At 34.3% G+C, this 14,028-nt stretch overlaps 2 protein-coding genes across 2 annotated transcripts; both read right to left on the bottom strand.

The window, feature by feature from the left end:
* Positions 1-3,075: 3,075 nt before the first annotated feature.
* LOC107423684 (uncharacterized membrane protein At1g16860) lies at positions 3,076-7,122 on the bottom strand. The gene is made up of 4 exons (XM_025076584.3): positions 5,877-7,122; positions 4,374-4,529; positions 3,595-3,806; positions 3,076-3,503 (listed from the first exon to the last, which is right to left on the bottom strand). Exons 1-4 carry the CDS (start codon positions 6,186-6,188, stop codon positions 3,293-3,295), a joined length of 891 nt encoding a protein of 296 aa, XP_024932352.1. The 5' UTR covers positions 6,189-7,122; the 3' UTR covers positions 3,076-3,292.
* A 141-nt stretch (positions 7,123-7,263) lies between these two features.
* LOC107423690 (homeobox-leucine zipper protein ATHB-12) lies at positions 7,264-8,910 on the bottom strand. Its single transcript, XM_016033302.4, has 2 exons — positions 8,322-8,910; positions 7,264-8,168 (listed from the first exon to the last, which is right to left on the bottom strand). Exons 1-2 carry the CDS (start codon positions 8,703-8,705, stop codon positions 7,821-7,823), a joined length of 732 nt encoding a protein of 243 aa, XP_015888788.1. The 5' UTR covers positions 8,706-8,910; the 3' UTR covers positions 7,264-7,820.
* Positions 8,911-14,028: the final 5,118 nt, after the last annotated feature.

The following is a 14,028-nucleotide window of genomic DNA, read 5'->3' as shown; positions in this document are numbered from 1 at the left end:
TATAATTAGAAAAACATGGTTGGTGCCTAACAACTTAAAGTACAGTATCAAAAACCTACATAAACACGGCATATGTAATATCTATAGCAATGCCACCTCTACACGCTTCACAAAATAAGTTATTTATAATCAACTTTAAGCAACAACATTGCATCATGATTGATGATTTGTTTATGATCTGTTATTCTGATAACTTTTTTTTTTTTTAATTTATTATGTTATTAAAACAACGTTAAGGATCGACATCATATGATGAATGATCATTAGAGGACTCAAGTGCTTGGCTCAATTGGAATCATATCTTGGTTTCAAATATATTCATGGGGAATCATATATGGAAATCTGTGTCCTTTCTTTATTAAGATACATACTAGTTAGATAAAATTATCCACTAATCTTTTCATTTAAAATAGTTGTCCGTCTGTTTGGGAAGATCGAATTCATTAACTTCGTTAGCATGCATGCAGAATTGTTTATGAATTTATCAAGATAAAAAAACACTTATTCCGATCGAACTAGTACTCCTACTTTAGCAATTTGACATTTAGTTGGCAGCTAGCACTAGGTTATACCAGCTTCATCTTTTCAATATATATAAATACATACAAAAAAACAGAACGAAAGTGTTTGATGAAGCAACAAACATATCAAAGCGGGATTTCTGAAAAAGGTGAAGCTGTAAAACCAAATATTTTGCTGTGGAGAATATTGAATATATGGGGTAGACGACAGTCGAGCCGCCAAAGGAATCAAGATTAATTTATGTTGTTGTAAGTTTCAAGATTTATAACCAGCACATTTTATTATTATTGTTGATCAATATACTAATTAGCTCAAGGTATGATGCGCAGTGAAGTATATAAATATTTATTGATTAAGCAACATAACGCCATCACTATTTCCACACCTATATATATAGTGATGTAACATATTATTTTAATAAATTATGAAAATATAAATAAAAAAGTGTTGAAAAGTAAACAATCTCTCATGCATTAACCTAGTTAGGTGGAGTGGGGCGTGGATAGTGCCAGCGTATAACGCTCATGTAAGAGCTATACTTGTGTAAATTTAGTATTGGATTATGAAGTTGTTAATTAATGTGTATAATTGTTCTTTTAATCAATTAATAATGAGTAAAATTAAGCCTTATTAATTTATGTAACTCACAAATCTGAATCGCAAAATGTGGGGTTTGGTGGAAGAGGAAGAAGAAAAGGAAGAATGAATATTTTAGGTGTATTTCGCCAGCATAATGCTTTATTATATATATACATTTTTTCAAAATTATTATCATATAAGAAAAAATGTTCAACACCATGGATATATAATGCAGTGGTCTCCATTAATCGGCCCCGTTGACGCGCACATATCTGGGAATCCTTTTTTTTTTTTTTTTTTCCTCCAATGATGGCAAGTATAGTTTGATTGACTACATAATATAAAGAATTTAATGTTGATTGGCTGGAAAATAGCTCTACGGAAGAGATCAAGACTAAAGAGTGGACTATGAAGTCGAATTGGAAATAAATGGATCAGTATGAAATTTAATTTAGTTTTATTTTGATGGAAGTTTGTTGGAACGTTCAATTCTAATAGATAGGTTATGTCTTCCAATTTTCTTTCCCAAATATATATGATATGGAAGAGTGAAAGTGAAATTTGATGTATGTTATGGACGCCCTCATCAATAATGTACAATTGGGTAAGTGGTTGATTGTTAACTATATGCATAATTAAATCGGTTAAATGACAAGACTTTGAGAGAATATGCACTTGAAATGTCCAACTTGTCAATCCCTGACCACAAATAATTTACTAATTTATGCTCCAATTGGTTTTCTGTTAACTGTGGACAAGAATAATATTAAAGTTAGCAAAGCTTAGTGAGACATTTTTAATGTTTAAGAGTACTCCATAAGGGCATATACCGTGATGCTTTTTTCTGTATGAGAAATATGGATGATTAAAAATCATTAGTTTAACAGATTAATAAATCAAACAAATATTTGATTCAAATAAGAAAACCTTTTTTTTTTTTTTTTTTCCTGTTATCAGCCTGGTTCTCGCTATAATGGCCTTCGAGCATATGGAAACGCCATATCTAAACTTCCAAATAAGATTGATTTTAATTAATATGCTCTTGTACAAATTATTTTAAATCCACATCTGTTATAATTAGTACTGGACCAAACTAAGGACTCTTAGGAGTGCTACACTAATATTACAGATTTAAGTGCAAAATAAGTTGTATGGATTAAATTTTTGGTTGGTCTCAAACTCATCTCCCTTGAAATCATAATGACATCAAATTCTTACCCAACTAATTTTTTTATTTCTACGGCAATAAAGTTGCAACTTGGCTTCCCTTGTTGGAATATATATGGAAGCCAAGTTGCAAGGGAAGCCAAGTTGCAACTTTATTGCTGTAGAAAGGCATTTAATTTTTGATTGGGACCAACAAACCCAATATTCATTTTTATTGCAACATGCATTTGGAATTGCTCAAGACGATGTCCAGGCAGAAGTCAGAAAAGAGATGGGTACATTATAACTTTTAAGATTGTTTGTGCTAAAAGAATGGGTTTGGACTTTGGTGCATATATAGAAGAGAAAATATTTCCTGGGCTCTGACATGGGCCTTATGAACCTATGTTAACATTGGGTTTAGTGTATATTCTTGGCTCCCAATTACATCAGCCCAGTTCGCTTTAGTTGATACGGGCTTTAGCAGGTTTTATTACTTCTGAGAACTCAAATTCAATTTTTTAACTTTGAACAATTTCATGATTGCATCTTTTTTATTTATTTATTTATTTATTTTTGCCTACGTATTACGGCTACTTCTATTAACACCAAGATTCCATTTCGTTTTGATACGTGCTGTTAAGTTTCAATGTTTGTTGGTTCAACCTTGTAAATAAAGAAGTGTAGATGAGCATCCACATTCTTAGGCATAATTGATTCAGTCTTCAAGCATAACGAATAAAAATGACAAACAGCAAAATAAATAATGTAGGATATAGCAAACTTACAAAGCTATAATTGCAATTAAACGAGGATCTAACAGTTAAATTATGTATAAATGCTAACAAAAAGAAGTCACATGGAAATTAATGTTACAATTAAGGGTACAAGTGAGCAAATTAGCCAAAAAAAAAAAAAAAAAAAAAAAAAAAAAGCGAGGGTAAATTCTAAGGTTGCAAAGGATGTAGAGTTTGAAATGATATTAAGTTTATCATCCACGAGTCCCTAGTCCTACATACTCCTAGCTATCCAATATGTTAAGACACTATGGTTCAAGGTTTTGCACAGAATTGTTGTTTGGAAGGCCAGCCATTTGTGAAACGCTGAGGATCAGCCCATCAATGTCAACAGGGAGAAGCAACTTTTGCCATAAACATCCCGTGGAGATGATTTCTGGAGGTTGAACAATCATAGGTGTATCATTATTTCTTCGCAATAATCCAACAACAGTCACAGAGCTGCCTTCCTGAACATACCTGCCAATACCCATGCAAATGAATGGCAAGTAAGCTCTAAATTAGGATGCATATAACCATCAGGAAATAATGCATTTTGCAAGTTAGTTACCCTTCCTCTAGACGAAGTAGACGGGCTTCAACTGAGAGGTTTCTCTCCCTTAACCACTTTGTCAGGTAAGGAGAAAGAATCCTGCATTCTCTTGTAGTATTGATGAGTCTACTCTCGAGTATTAAGGGAACGACTTTACAACCAGAACCAGCTTTGACCATTGCTCTGAGACCAGACTTCTTATCGGTTATGTAAAAGTCCGTCGAGAACCTCTGTCAGGTGGAAAGCCCAAGCAGACAAGTTATTCCTCCAAAAACAAAATGTCTTAAGAAGATCTGGCTTCAAATTGAACAAGTCTGATTCAAGAGTGTGATCCCAATTTCATTAGACCTCTTCAAAAGTGAAAAACACAAGTGAGATGCTGAAGATATGGCTCTAGTCTATCCTTTTGTTAAATTCTGCATGAATATAGACAACAAAAGATCTTTGATGTATATGCAGGCCTTGTGTTTATGTGCAGGAGTGCACTTGAAATTTTCCATCAACGTTTTACCTCTCCAAACATTTAGAGAAAAACCAAGTAAACTAAATCAAGTATAAATCATTTGGCATCCTAATATCTCCAGCTCACAGTTTAGGTATCATCCATAGATCACAAACACAACATGAAACGCTATTTAAGAAACCATCCTTGGCAAAATTAATTTAGTGCATTAAAACTCAATCCAAAGTATGAAAGACATGCAACAGACATCGATTATCCATTTCAAAAAATCAAAAACATATTTGATCCAATAAGTAAAAGCAACCTACAAGACAAAGTAGAGCACCTTACATACCTCACAATATGCTAAACTCCACTGAAAGCACGACTTGTTGAAACTCACTAGATTTAGAGCTAATCCTCCATATTCATATAGAAGAGTTGACGCATAAAGACATCTTGTAGCCCGCTCATACGAAGATTCAAGGGAGATACTCCCACATGTTGTCAACTAAAATCATGACAATAACAAGAATATAGTTGGTTTGCGTCAAATTAATGGAAACTATTATCTACTTGTTAGATAGAGTTCATACCAGAGAAAGAAAAAATATGATCAATGATATACAGGAGATTAACCATGTTACAAACAGCTACAAGTTATGGTTGCAATTGAACAGCATAATCAGCTTTCAAGTTCAGTCTTGCACTTCATATCTAATCTAAAGCTCTAGTTTACTATAATTTCTTAAACATGCAGTAAGAAAGTTTAAGCTTATGAAAGGTGGGTTTTCACTTTATTTATATTTTTCTCTAACATTTCCCCTCACATCGGCTTCTTTTTGGATCCTTACATGTGTTTCTATTTTATTTTCCTTTTTTAGGTTTTTTGGGTGGAGTTGTTGAGTTTTGAAACCTCTTGGATCTCTTACCACTGGTGGGTTTTCATTTTATTTATATTTTTCTCTAACAATGGACAATGAAGCATTGTTGAAATGTCTTGTCTAAAAAGGATTTCAAAAAATTGCTCTACCTTGCAATTTTGTAAATGCCTGGCTGCAAACCTATAAATTCAATCATTACAAGATGCCACATATACACAATTTTAGCTCTTCAGAACCATGAATAGAAAATCTGAATGATCTAAGCTTCAGCCTCTCAGATTCAGAAATTTGTCAGTCAAATATTTGTCTTTACTCAGCTTCAATATTATCATAAGTCCATAACAATTCAATCACTATGACTCCATTTCTTTACCACAGCAGAAAAGCATACTAAGATAACCACTAGTTCATCAAAAAGAAAAAATAGGAGACCGAAGCAAGTTTAAGTTACGAGTTCTCATTCTATCTTTTATAAGACCCGTTCAAGCAGAAATTCTGGACACAACCGAAACTTAGAAAAGTCCGTCCATTTTGCAAGCAAACCATAGGAGGCAAGTGTTTCAAAGGCCACAAATTCACAACTTAACTTGAAAGTTCATATTAAGCAATACAATACAAGCAACTAAATGGAACGATTAGGGAGAGTAAGAGACACAGTAACGAAGTAACAATTATTGCCTACGTCCTCCATATCTTTTTGTTGGAATAATGAGACATTGATACTTGAACCAAATATCATCCATCTTGATAAAATGTAGGTGGAAGAAATAGCTTTTAAGAGTGCCCAATTTTTTTAATTTCTAGTTCTCCATTTTCTCATCACCAATAATAGGTCTATACATTCCAACGCATACACGAACTTAATCTTCGATAAATTCAAATCAAAAGACCAAAAAATGGAAACAAAGAAGAATTAGAAGAAACCCATATGATGAAAAGAGCTAAGAATGATAAAAGAGAGAAACGAAAAGTACCCCAGTGATCTTAACGAGCTGACCCTCCTGAGCCAGCCGAAGGTCAGTCTCAGGAAGAGAGCTGAGAAAGAAAAACATTGCACCTCTTCTTCTCCAGCTGCGCGTGTTCCAGAGAATGAAAGCGAGGACGATAGCAGAGACTAAAAGGAAGGAGACAAAGAAGAATGCGTTGTGAACGACAATGAGGATGAAAATGGAGACGGAAAGGCCAATGACGAAAAGGGATGTGAGAATATAGAGGGCCAGAGATGGTATGGGCTTGCAAGTGCTACAATGGTGATCTAACAGAGCTGCATTGGAGAGGTCGTTCATCACTTCCTCTCTCTCTCTCTCTCTCTCTCTCTCTCTCTCCCCCCCGCCCCCTCCCCCCTCCCTTTCTCTACCTCTCTGTTTGAGTAAACAAGAAATTCTAAAATCCCCACCTTTACTCAACCAGCAGACAGAGAGAAGGGAGAGTAAACTGGACTGGTACTACTATACGTCGTCGTTTCTACGTAGTCAAACTCTCAAAAACGCAAAGCCCTGACCATGAGCCACCACAGTTGGGAACAGTTACCCAAGCATTGCCATTTGTCTTCCCTCAAACCAATCAGAGACTGCCTTGTGTCTCAACGGCACAAGTTCAGTTTGTACAGACCTCCCTTCCTTAAATAACACACCCACAGGTGGGAGAGCCGAGAGACAGACTCCCCCAAGACAATCCAACAGGTTCCGGCGAAGGTTCCCAAATTCGCCAGCTCATCTATTTTTTCCCTCCTCACTTTCTATCTATCAATTTCTGTATGGCGTAATAATATCGAGTTGGCTCATAAATTTTCAGCAAAGGTTCTTTGTCTTGGCCTTATTTAATGCTGTAGACATTCCTATGATTAAGAAGAACATCTAAAATAAGGATAGGAATTAAGATCAAGTTGGAAACTTTGATACCCTTTACACTTACTTGGGTTTGATAAAGTTGAGCTTTTGAATATGAAATATGAATGACGAAAAATGAAGCAATATTGTCAACCATATGCAACGATAAAAATGTATAATAATCATTCACGTATGGTGGTGGACAATTAATGTTTGGATAACATCCATTCAACATCTCTTCAATCATGCCTCCTGTTTCTCTAACTTCATTTACACTGATTACCACTTTTTCCAAACAATTAAGTACAAGGATAAACTCCTCCATTAAATGCCTCTCATCTTATCTCCCATCTTAATTATGCATCTTACTTTATGTCCACTTACTAACCTTTTTTCTTCTTCCTTTTTATTTATTATTTTTATTTTTATTATTATTTTTTTTAACCTTCCCTCAATGTGGTTTGAACATTAGTGCGAGTGAAGAAAAAATTCATGAAAATTATACATCACAGAAAAATAAAAAATAAAAAAATAAAAACGAAGATAAAAGTTTGATATTCTAAATCAAAGGGTTTATGGCAGTTGTGAAACAAGATATGCAGCAGCTCCTCCCAAAAGTTGCAGATAATCGAATAAATAGAAAGCCTATGTAATCTCTTTCTACGATCCTTCACATCCTCAGACGCAAGTCTACACAAACTTCTCCTCCTAATTTTTTGTTCCTAAGAAAGAGCTCTTCAACAAATACGTCCCAGTCCTACTCTCACATAGCTGCTTCTTATGTTTGATCTCTACTATAACCCCTCACATCTAAACTGTTCTACACTTTCTTGGATTAAATCAGCAATTTGGTGTTCTGTGATCTACATTAGCAGGCCAAATAAAGCTAGTTCCTGGTAAATGGAATTTCCTTATTACAAATCCATAGAAGCTAATTCCATCTTTCATTAAAAGTTCCGCCACTCCCTCGGCCCCTCTAATACTTCCCCCACCCACGCACTTTGAACTCAGTCTGCAAGGGAACTGGAAAAGCTTTATTTGCGAAACATATTCAGCTGGAAAGCTTTTTGTGCTTTTATTCTCTGTAATTCAAGACCAGAAGTCCCACCACTGATAACCGCTACTAGATTCATCAAAGAGACAGTCGGAGTTCAAACTCCCCCAGTCTTCATGTGAAGTTGTTAAGGAATCATCTCCAGGTTCGACCATATTCACAAGCTTTGTTTCCTCCTCCAGACTAAAGTACTCTGCTTTTATGCTGCTATCTTCGTCTGACAGAACACCTACGCCATGTTCTGATTTCTCCATTGACAAACTGGGTTTCACTTGAGATCCTGACTTGGTCTGTTCTTCTTCGTTGTCCGACTCTCCATCAATGCTGTTTAGTGCTGCTCCTTCCTCTCGTGGTCGCTGAACCAGATCATTCAGCTTCTGCAGCTGTGAAAAATATACAAGAGTTTGAATTTTAGTTCAGGTGGGGTTCAGTCTGTCTGTCGGTTTTTCTGTGTTTCCAAACAGAAACTAATAAAAGTTTACAAATCCAGAACAGAACAGAAACAGGGGTTAGCAACTTAGCACTGTACTGTGTACCTGATTAAGCAGATTCTGCTTCTCTTTCTTGAGGGATTCAAAACGGGAAGCCAAACTGTTGTAATTGGCTCGTAATATGCTGTAGTCTCTCTCGAGCTGCTTGGACTTCCATCGAGCTCTCTTGTTCTGAAACCAAATTGCAACCTGTCTCGGCTGCAAACCCAGCTCCCTTGCAAGCTGCAACTTCTTCCTGGGCTCAAGCCTTGTCTCGGACTCGAACATGGTTTCCAATGATCGGATTTGCTCATCGCTGAACCTTCTCTTGTTCTTGTTGCTCTTCTTCTTTCTAGTGGAAGCTGTGAGCTGGTTCATGCACGAAAAAGTCTCTGCTGCTGTCTCTGCTGTTGCTGTTGGAGGATATGAATATTCTGCGTGATCTAACATCTTCTATTTTTATTTTTTCTTTTTTTCTTTTCTTTTCTGTGGCTTTGTACTAGGAATTTAATGGAGGGGTTGGTGTTTGAAGGTTCTGAATATCTAAAAATATGCACCTACTTATTTGAAAAAAAAAAGAAAAAAGAAAAAAGAAAAAAAAGAAATGAAAAAAGGATTTGGGAATTCGTGAGATTTCGGCTCTGACTGGGGTTGTGTTTATTGCCTTATATATCCTAAGTCCCATGGGCCACTCTGAATCATAACGTACAGTGCTTTTCCTTTTATTTTTTTTTTTTTTTTCTCCTTTGTGCTTTCAATTTCTCTAATAATGTCAAATTTAATATTAAAAAGAAAATGCCATAATTAAATTTATGTTAACAGTTATCTCCATTTTTTACATGCTTCCAATTTTGGGTGTCGCAAGCTGGCTGCCTAGCTAGCTAGCTAGCTCTATAAGAAATTCGGCGCCTGACTTTGGATTCTGCTTAATTAGCTTACATTTTAAGTCTTTCTATATTTAAATATGTAAATATAATATTAAACATCATATTTTTTTTATATTGTTTAAGATATGATATTAAGTTATATTATAGGTTATTATTGTGGATGTCATCATCTTTGTTCTAGTGTCGGCGACGTGAATCACGTTCTGCCATTGAAATCCACGTCTAATCTTCATTTAATAATCTAATTAACATGAGTTGTTTATCTTATTGTGTTTAAATTATTCCATATATCTGTTTCCCTAGTTCCTTGGAGAAATCGGTGTCCTTGTAATTATTTTTGGGAATTTTAAAACAATTTTTTTTTTGAGCCATTTTCAGTAAAGACCCACAGCCAATTTTTCATTTTTTGATCAATTTGTATAATTTCACTCTTATTATTATTATTATTATTTTGAAATTTCATGAAACTTAGTATGTTGTAACGGCTTGAGAAGGCAACAACAACGTCGGCTCGAGCCATTACGAAGGGATTTAGAGTCTCTCCTGACGTTAACACAGTCATTGCATACGTGTCCAACTTGTATTCTCCTTCAAAATAGATTGAAAACCATATTTTATTAAATTCAACACAAAAACGTTTACAATCATCCAAATAAAATATATATTTTCAAGCCAATTAAAATTGCTGCCTACGGACAAGTCCCGTCACCTGTCACACCTCAGCCAATGATTTCTTGCCACCTGATGTAGGTCAAAAACTGTGTATTCCATTACTTTGTCTTTTTCTCGGTTGACGTGGCAGAATTCTGGTGGTTGTGTATGAAAGCCTTGTCAAATGTAGAGGACACGTGCCTTGATTTTTGTTCAATAGCTTACCTCATTCGGAGTCGTGTGAGGATGGGGATAAGTCATCAACTAGGGCTGTTTGTCTTATAGTCCCTAAGTAAGCGCTCTCTGCATGACACGTGGTGATAAGTCCATGGTAATATAGATTTTTTTCTTCTCCTTTTTTTTTTTTTAAATATTTTATATTTGTCGAGAGAAAAATATTCAGGTTCATGAGAAGGGTAAGTTGAAATGAAGTATAAAAAGAAACCCAATAGCAGATTGACATTTAAACCGCTCAAGAACAAAATTTAATATTAGAGAGAATCTTTTACATTATAATAATTGGGACTAAGGTTTATCAAAAAAAAAAAAAAAAAAAAAGTTAGACTAAGATGTATAGAAAGAGAATGCCCTTTAAGGAGTCTTGATGTTTTCTCTTCTCGTTGATTTCCCTTGGGTTATCTTTAACCTTTTTTTCTTTTTTTTGGAAAAAAAAGGTGTTTTTTTTTTTTTTTTTCTAATTGATTTTCTTTGGGATGGAAATGGGTTTGGCCTACATTAATTGGATGGAAGAGATTGGATATACACCTGAAGTGAAGTTTTTCATTAAAAATATCATGATAAGGGTCCTATTGAAGACTAAGACTTATCACCATGAAGACGAATTCACACATAAATTACCAAGAAATTAGAATAAAACGAAAAGGAAAAATTGAAAAGAGAAAAAGAAAAGAAAGGTAAGGTAAGTGATTAAGACAGTGTATGAAAATGACATGAAAATTTGTATGTATTAGGCCAGTTCATGATTATTGATTAGCATTCTTTGCGTTTGGGAAACTATGGAACAATGTACCAATCTATATTAGCGGAGTGGCAAAGAAGATCAGCATTGGGATTAATAGTGTTTTTGTATGGAAGAAGTAATTTTCTTATTTTCATGAAGCTAAAGCCAACACTTTATGCCATGTTAGCATAGAATTGTCCAGCACGGATCATGAATAGATGACATGGCGTAAAGCAAGTGGAACATCATCTATAAGTGTCCGATGGTTTTGTTTGACATTTACTTTGGATTTTTGTGATTAAAGAGCCCCCAAAAGAATTGGGATTGAATTGCAGTCACGGTCATGGAATTCTAAGGCCATTTGAGGTGCTGCTTATGCTTCAATAAAAGCTTTATCAGGTGGAATAGTACTGCTGATTAGTGTCAAATTCATTCGAAGATGGAATAGGTTTTATCTCTTTGGTTTGGGTAGAGTCCAAAAACGATATATTTCTTAATTTGGGGCAAACACATTTAAACATACAAGTATAGGTTCATATTTTAGTCTATTACTTAATGGAGAAAAAATGATTGTTGTTGTTGAAGTTATGAGGTTGAGTGTTTCTTTGGTGACTACGGGACACAGACAACAGATTTACACAAGAATCGGAGGCTTATTTTCAGTTATGTGAAAAGGCCCAAGATGAAAGTTAGGCTTCGGGTTAAGTAATCAAGCCCATAAATGAACCTCTTTGGTGGACTCTTAAGCCCAATAAAGTTGTGTACATGGGCCCATCAAGAATTCAATGTCGGCCATGTCACAGGTTGAGAAAGTTTTGATTCACATTGAAAGAAATACATTAAATTAATAAGAAAACAGAAACAAGTAAACATTTCCAGTCATATATACTGTCTCTTTGCCACCCTTGCACAAATGTGACAATAAGTTATTTCTGAGAAAAGACAAATAAAAACCTAGAAAAACCTTGAAACAAACATCTATATATATATCTAGATCACTCCCTCCTGATCTCAGAAAACAATTTAATTTTGCAGTCCATAAAAAGTTGAATATATGTGGGAATATTTTCTCTACTCATTGGACCAGGCCATACACTTTCTATAGTATAGGTGCAGCTAATCAATATTGTCAGCAAGAAATGTGCCTACCATTGAAATTTGTTACTCAACCAACAGTAACAGCAATTTATAGTATGTATCTTCACCATCTGCGCGTATATATTTGCACTTGTTTTATATGATTGTATTATGTATGGCTGTCTTTTTACATTAATAGCTAATTATAATTAATCTCATGACTGCATAGTAGTTTTTTGACTAAATTAGACCCAGAATTTGAGTGTCCGTGTCAGGAAAATGTACAACTAAGGATTTTCTAAAAGGAAGACAACAAACAACCGACGTTTGAAAGAGTGAGAATGAAAGAGTTTGCCTCTTCCATTTCTGGACCCAGACACCAAATTGACTTCAGTGCTCAAAAGCTTGCTTAACCTTTCTTTTTTTTTTTTTTTTTGCCCTTTTCCTTTTCATTCTTTTTCAACTACTACTACAAGTCTACAACTGTTTTCTGAGGGAAAGAGAGAGCACGTGACAAGCATATGGAGGGGGGCGTGGAAACTGGCAAAGGGTTGAGACTGCCATATTTGTTTTTTGAAGAGAGAGAGAGAGAGAGAGGAAAATGAAAATGGTAGAGTTTGGTATATATAGGTTATAATAATTGAATGATAATTATATAATAATTGAAAAGTGGGAGAACCTGGGTTGGAGGTGCAGGGATTTGACATTTTACGTGTTGTTTCTTTCCCACTTTCTCTTTGTCATTATTTAAAAAAAAAAAAAAAAAAAAGTTTCTCTCACTCACGCACTTTTTCACACAATTTTCAAGACTGTAAAGGCGTTGAAATCTGGAGCCAGTATCGTCCTCTCCGTTTGTCACTCTGATGTACAACAATGAAAGAAAGAGAAAAGTTGGGTTTGAGGAGCTTATTTTGCTGGTGAAAATAGTAGGCATGGCAGCACATCTTCCGGGCACTCCCTTCATGCCTATATAAAAAAAAAAACAACAGCATATGTGTTTTACACATACTTTCAACTTTCACAACTGGCTCCACTTTTCTTTCCCTTCTTTCTTTCTTTTTTTTTTTTTTAAATTAATTTTTAACACAAATTCTAACACACCCTTCTAAACATTAGCACACGCCAAAAAACAAAAAAAATAAACAATCAGGTTAGGTACAAATTTAGTAGTTTTTTAATGACACTAGAAGTTTGGCAGTTTATGCAACTCTATATATATATATATATATATATGCACCTTAACTTACCGATTCTCTGTAACTACTTCCTATTATATATTATATATTATTATGATGGGGTTCTTCCTTTTCCTTCTTTTCTGCCGAATGGTTGAATATTTGAGACCTTAATTTATAATACAATTTGGTGAATAATATATGAATTTCATTGACTTCCTGTTTCTACGTATGTAAAATGTGAATTTGCGTATATTACCAAAAAAATGTGAATTTACTTAATTTTTTTTTTTAACAAACACATTTAATTTACAAAGCATTGTACCAGAAATAAAATATAGTTGCAAAATGTAGAATATTCAACCCCTTTTTTTATATATATATATACTTCAAAATCATGAAATTACAGGAGGAGGAGGTTGGGAGTAATAAATTTTTGGATCTACTTTTACAGCAAGAAGACAGCTGCACGTGCCAACTGATATATTCTAAGATGATAATAAGAAGAGAGCTCAGATGGTTTTGATAATCTCTTATTATTATTATTATTATTTTAATTCTTATGGTAAATTTTCAATAGAGTTTGACGGTAATTTCAGAATCAAGTTTATCGGTTTCATTCATTAAAAAAAGAAAAAAGAAAAAGGTTTATCTGTTTCTTTTCATTAAATTTCATACACAGCAAAGCAAAACAAGTATATGTATACACATTTAATAGCAATGAGTAATGGGAATTGCCAGGACAGAAAAAGCATGTTAATGCTGAAATCATTTTAGTAAATCCAGGATTCCAGTTTGAAAATCATTAAATAATAATAATTGAAAAATGTGATTTTAAAACACTTTTGAATTTTGTGATATTCCACACCAATAAAGAAACTTGCTGACTACATTCCACCAAACCCTAAGTGAGTAAATGCTCATTTAGACAACTTGAATGTCCTTTTTTTTTTTTTTCTTTTCTTTTTCTTCCTTTTACCTTTTTTATTTTTTTCTGAAGCCTTTCTTTTGTGTAAAAACAA

The sequence above is a fragment of the Ziziphus jujuba genome, chromosome 7 (assembly GCF_031755915.1).
Source record: "Ziziphus jujuba cultivar Dongzao chromosome 7, ASM3175591v1".
Lineage (NCBI taxonomy): Eukaryota > Viridiplantae > Streptophyta > Magnoliopsida > Rosales > Rhamnaceae > Ziziphus > Ziziphus jujuba.
Note: the sequence above shows the minus strand (reverse complement) of the source record. Positions and strands in the feature narration are given on the sequence as shown.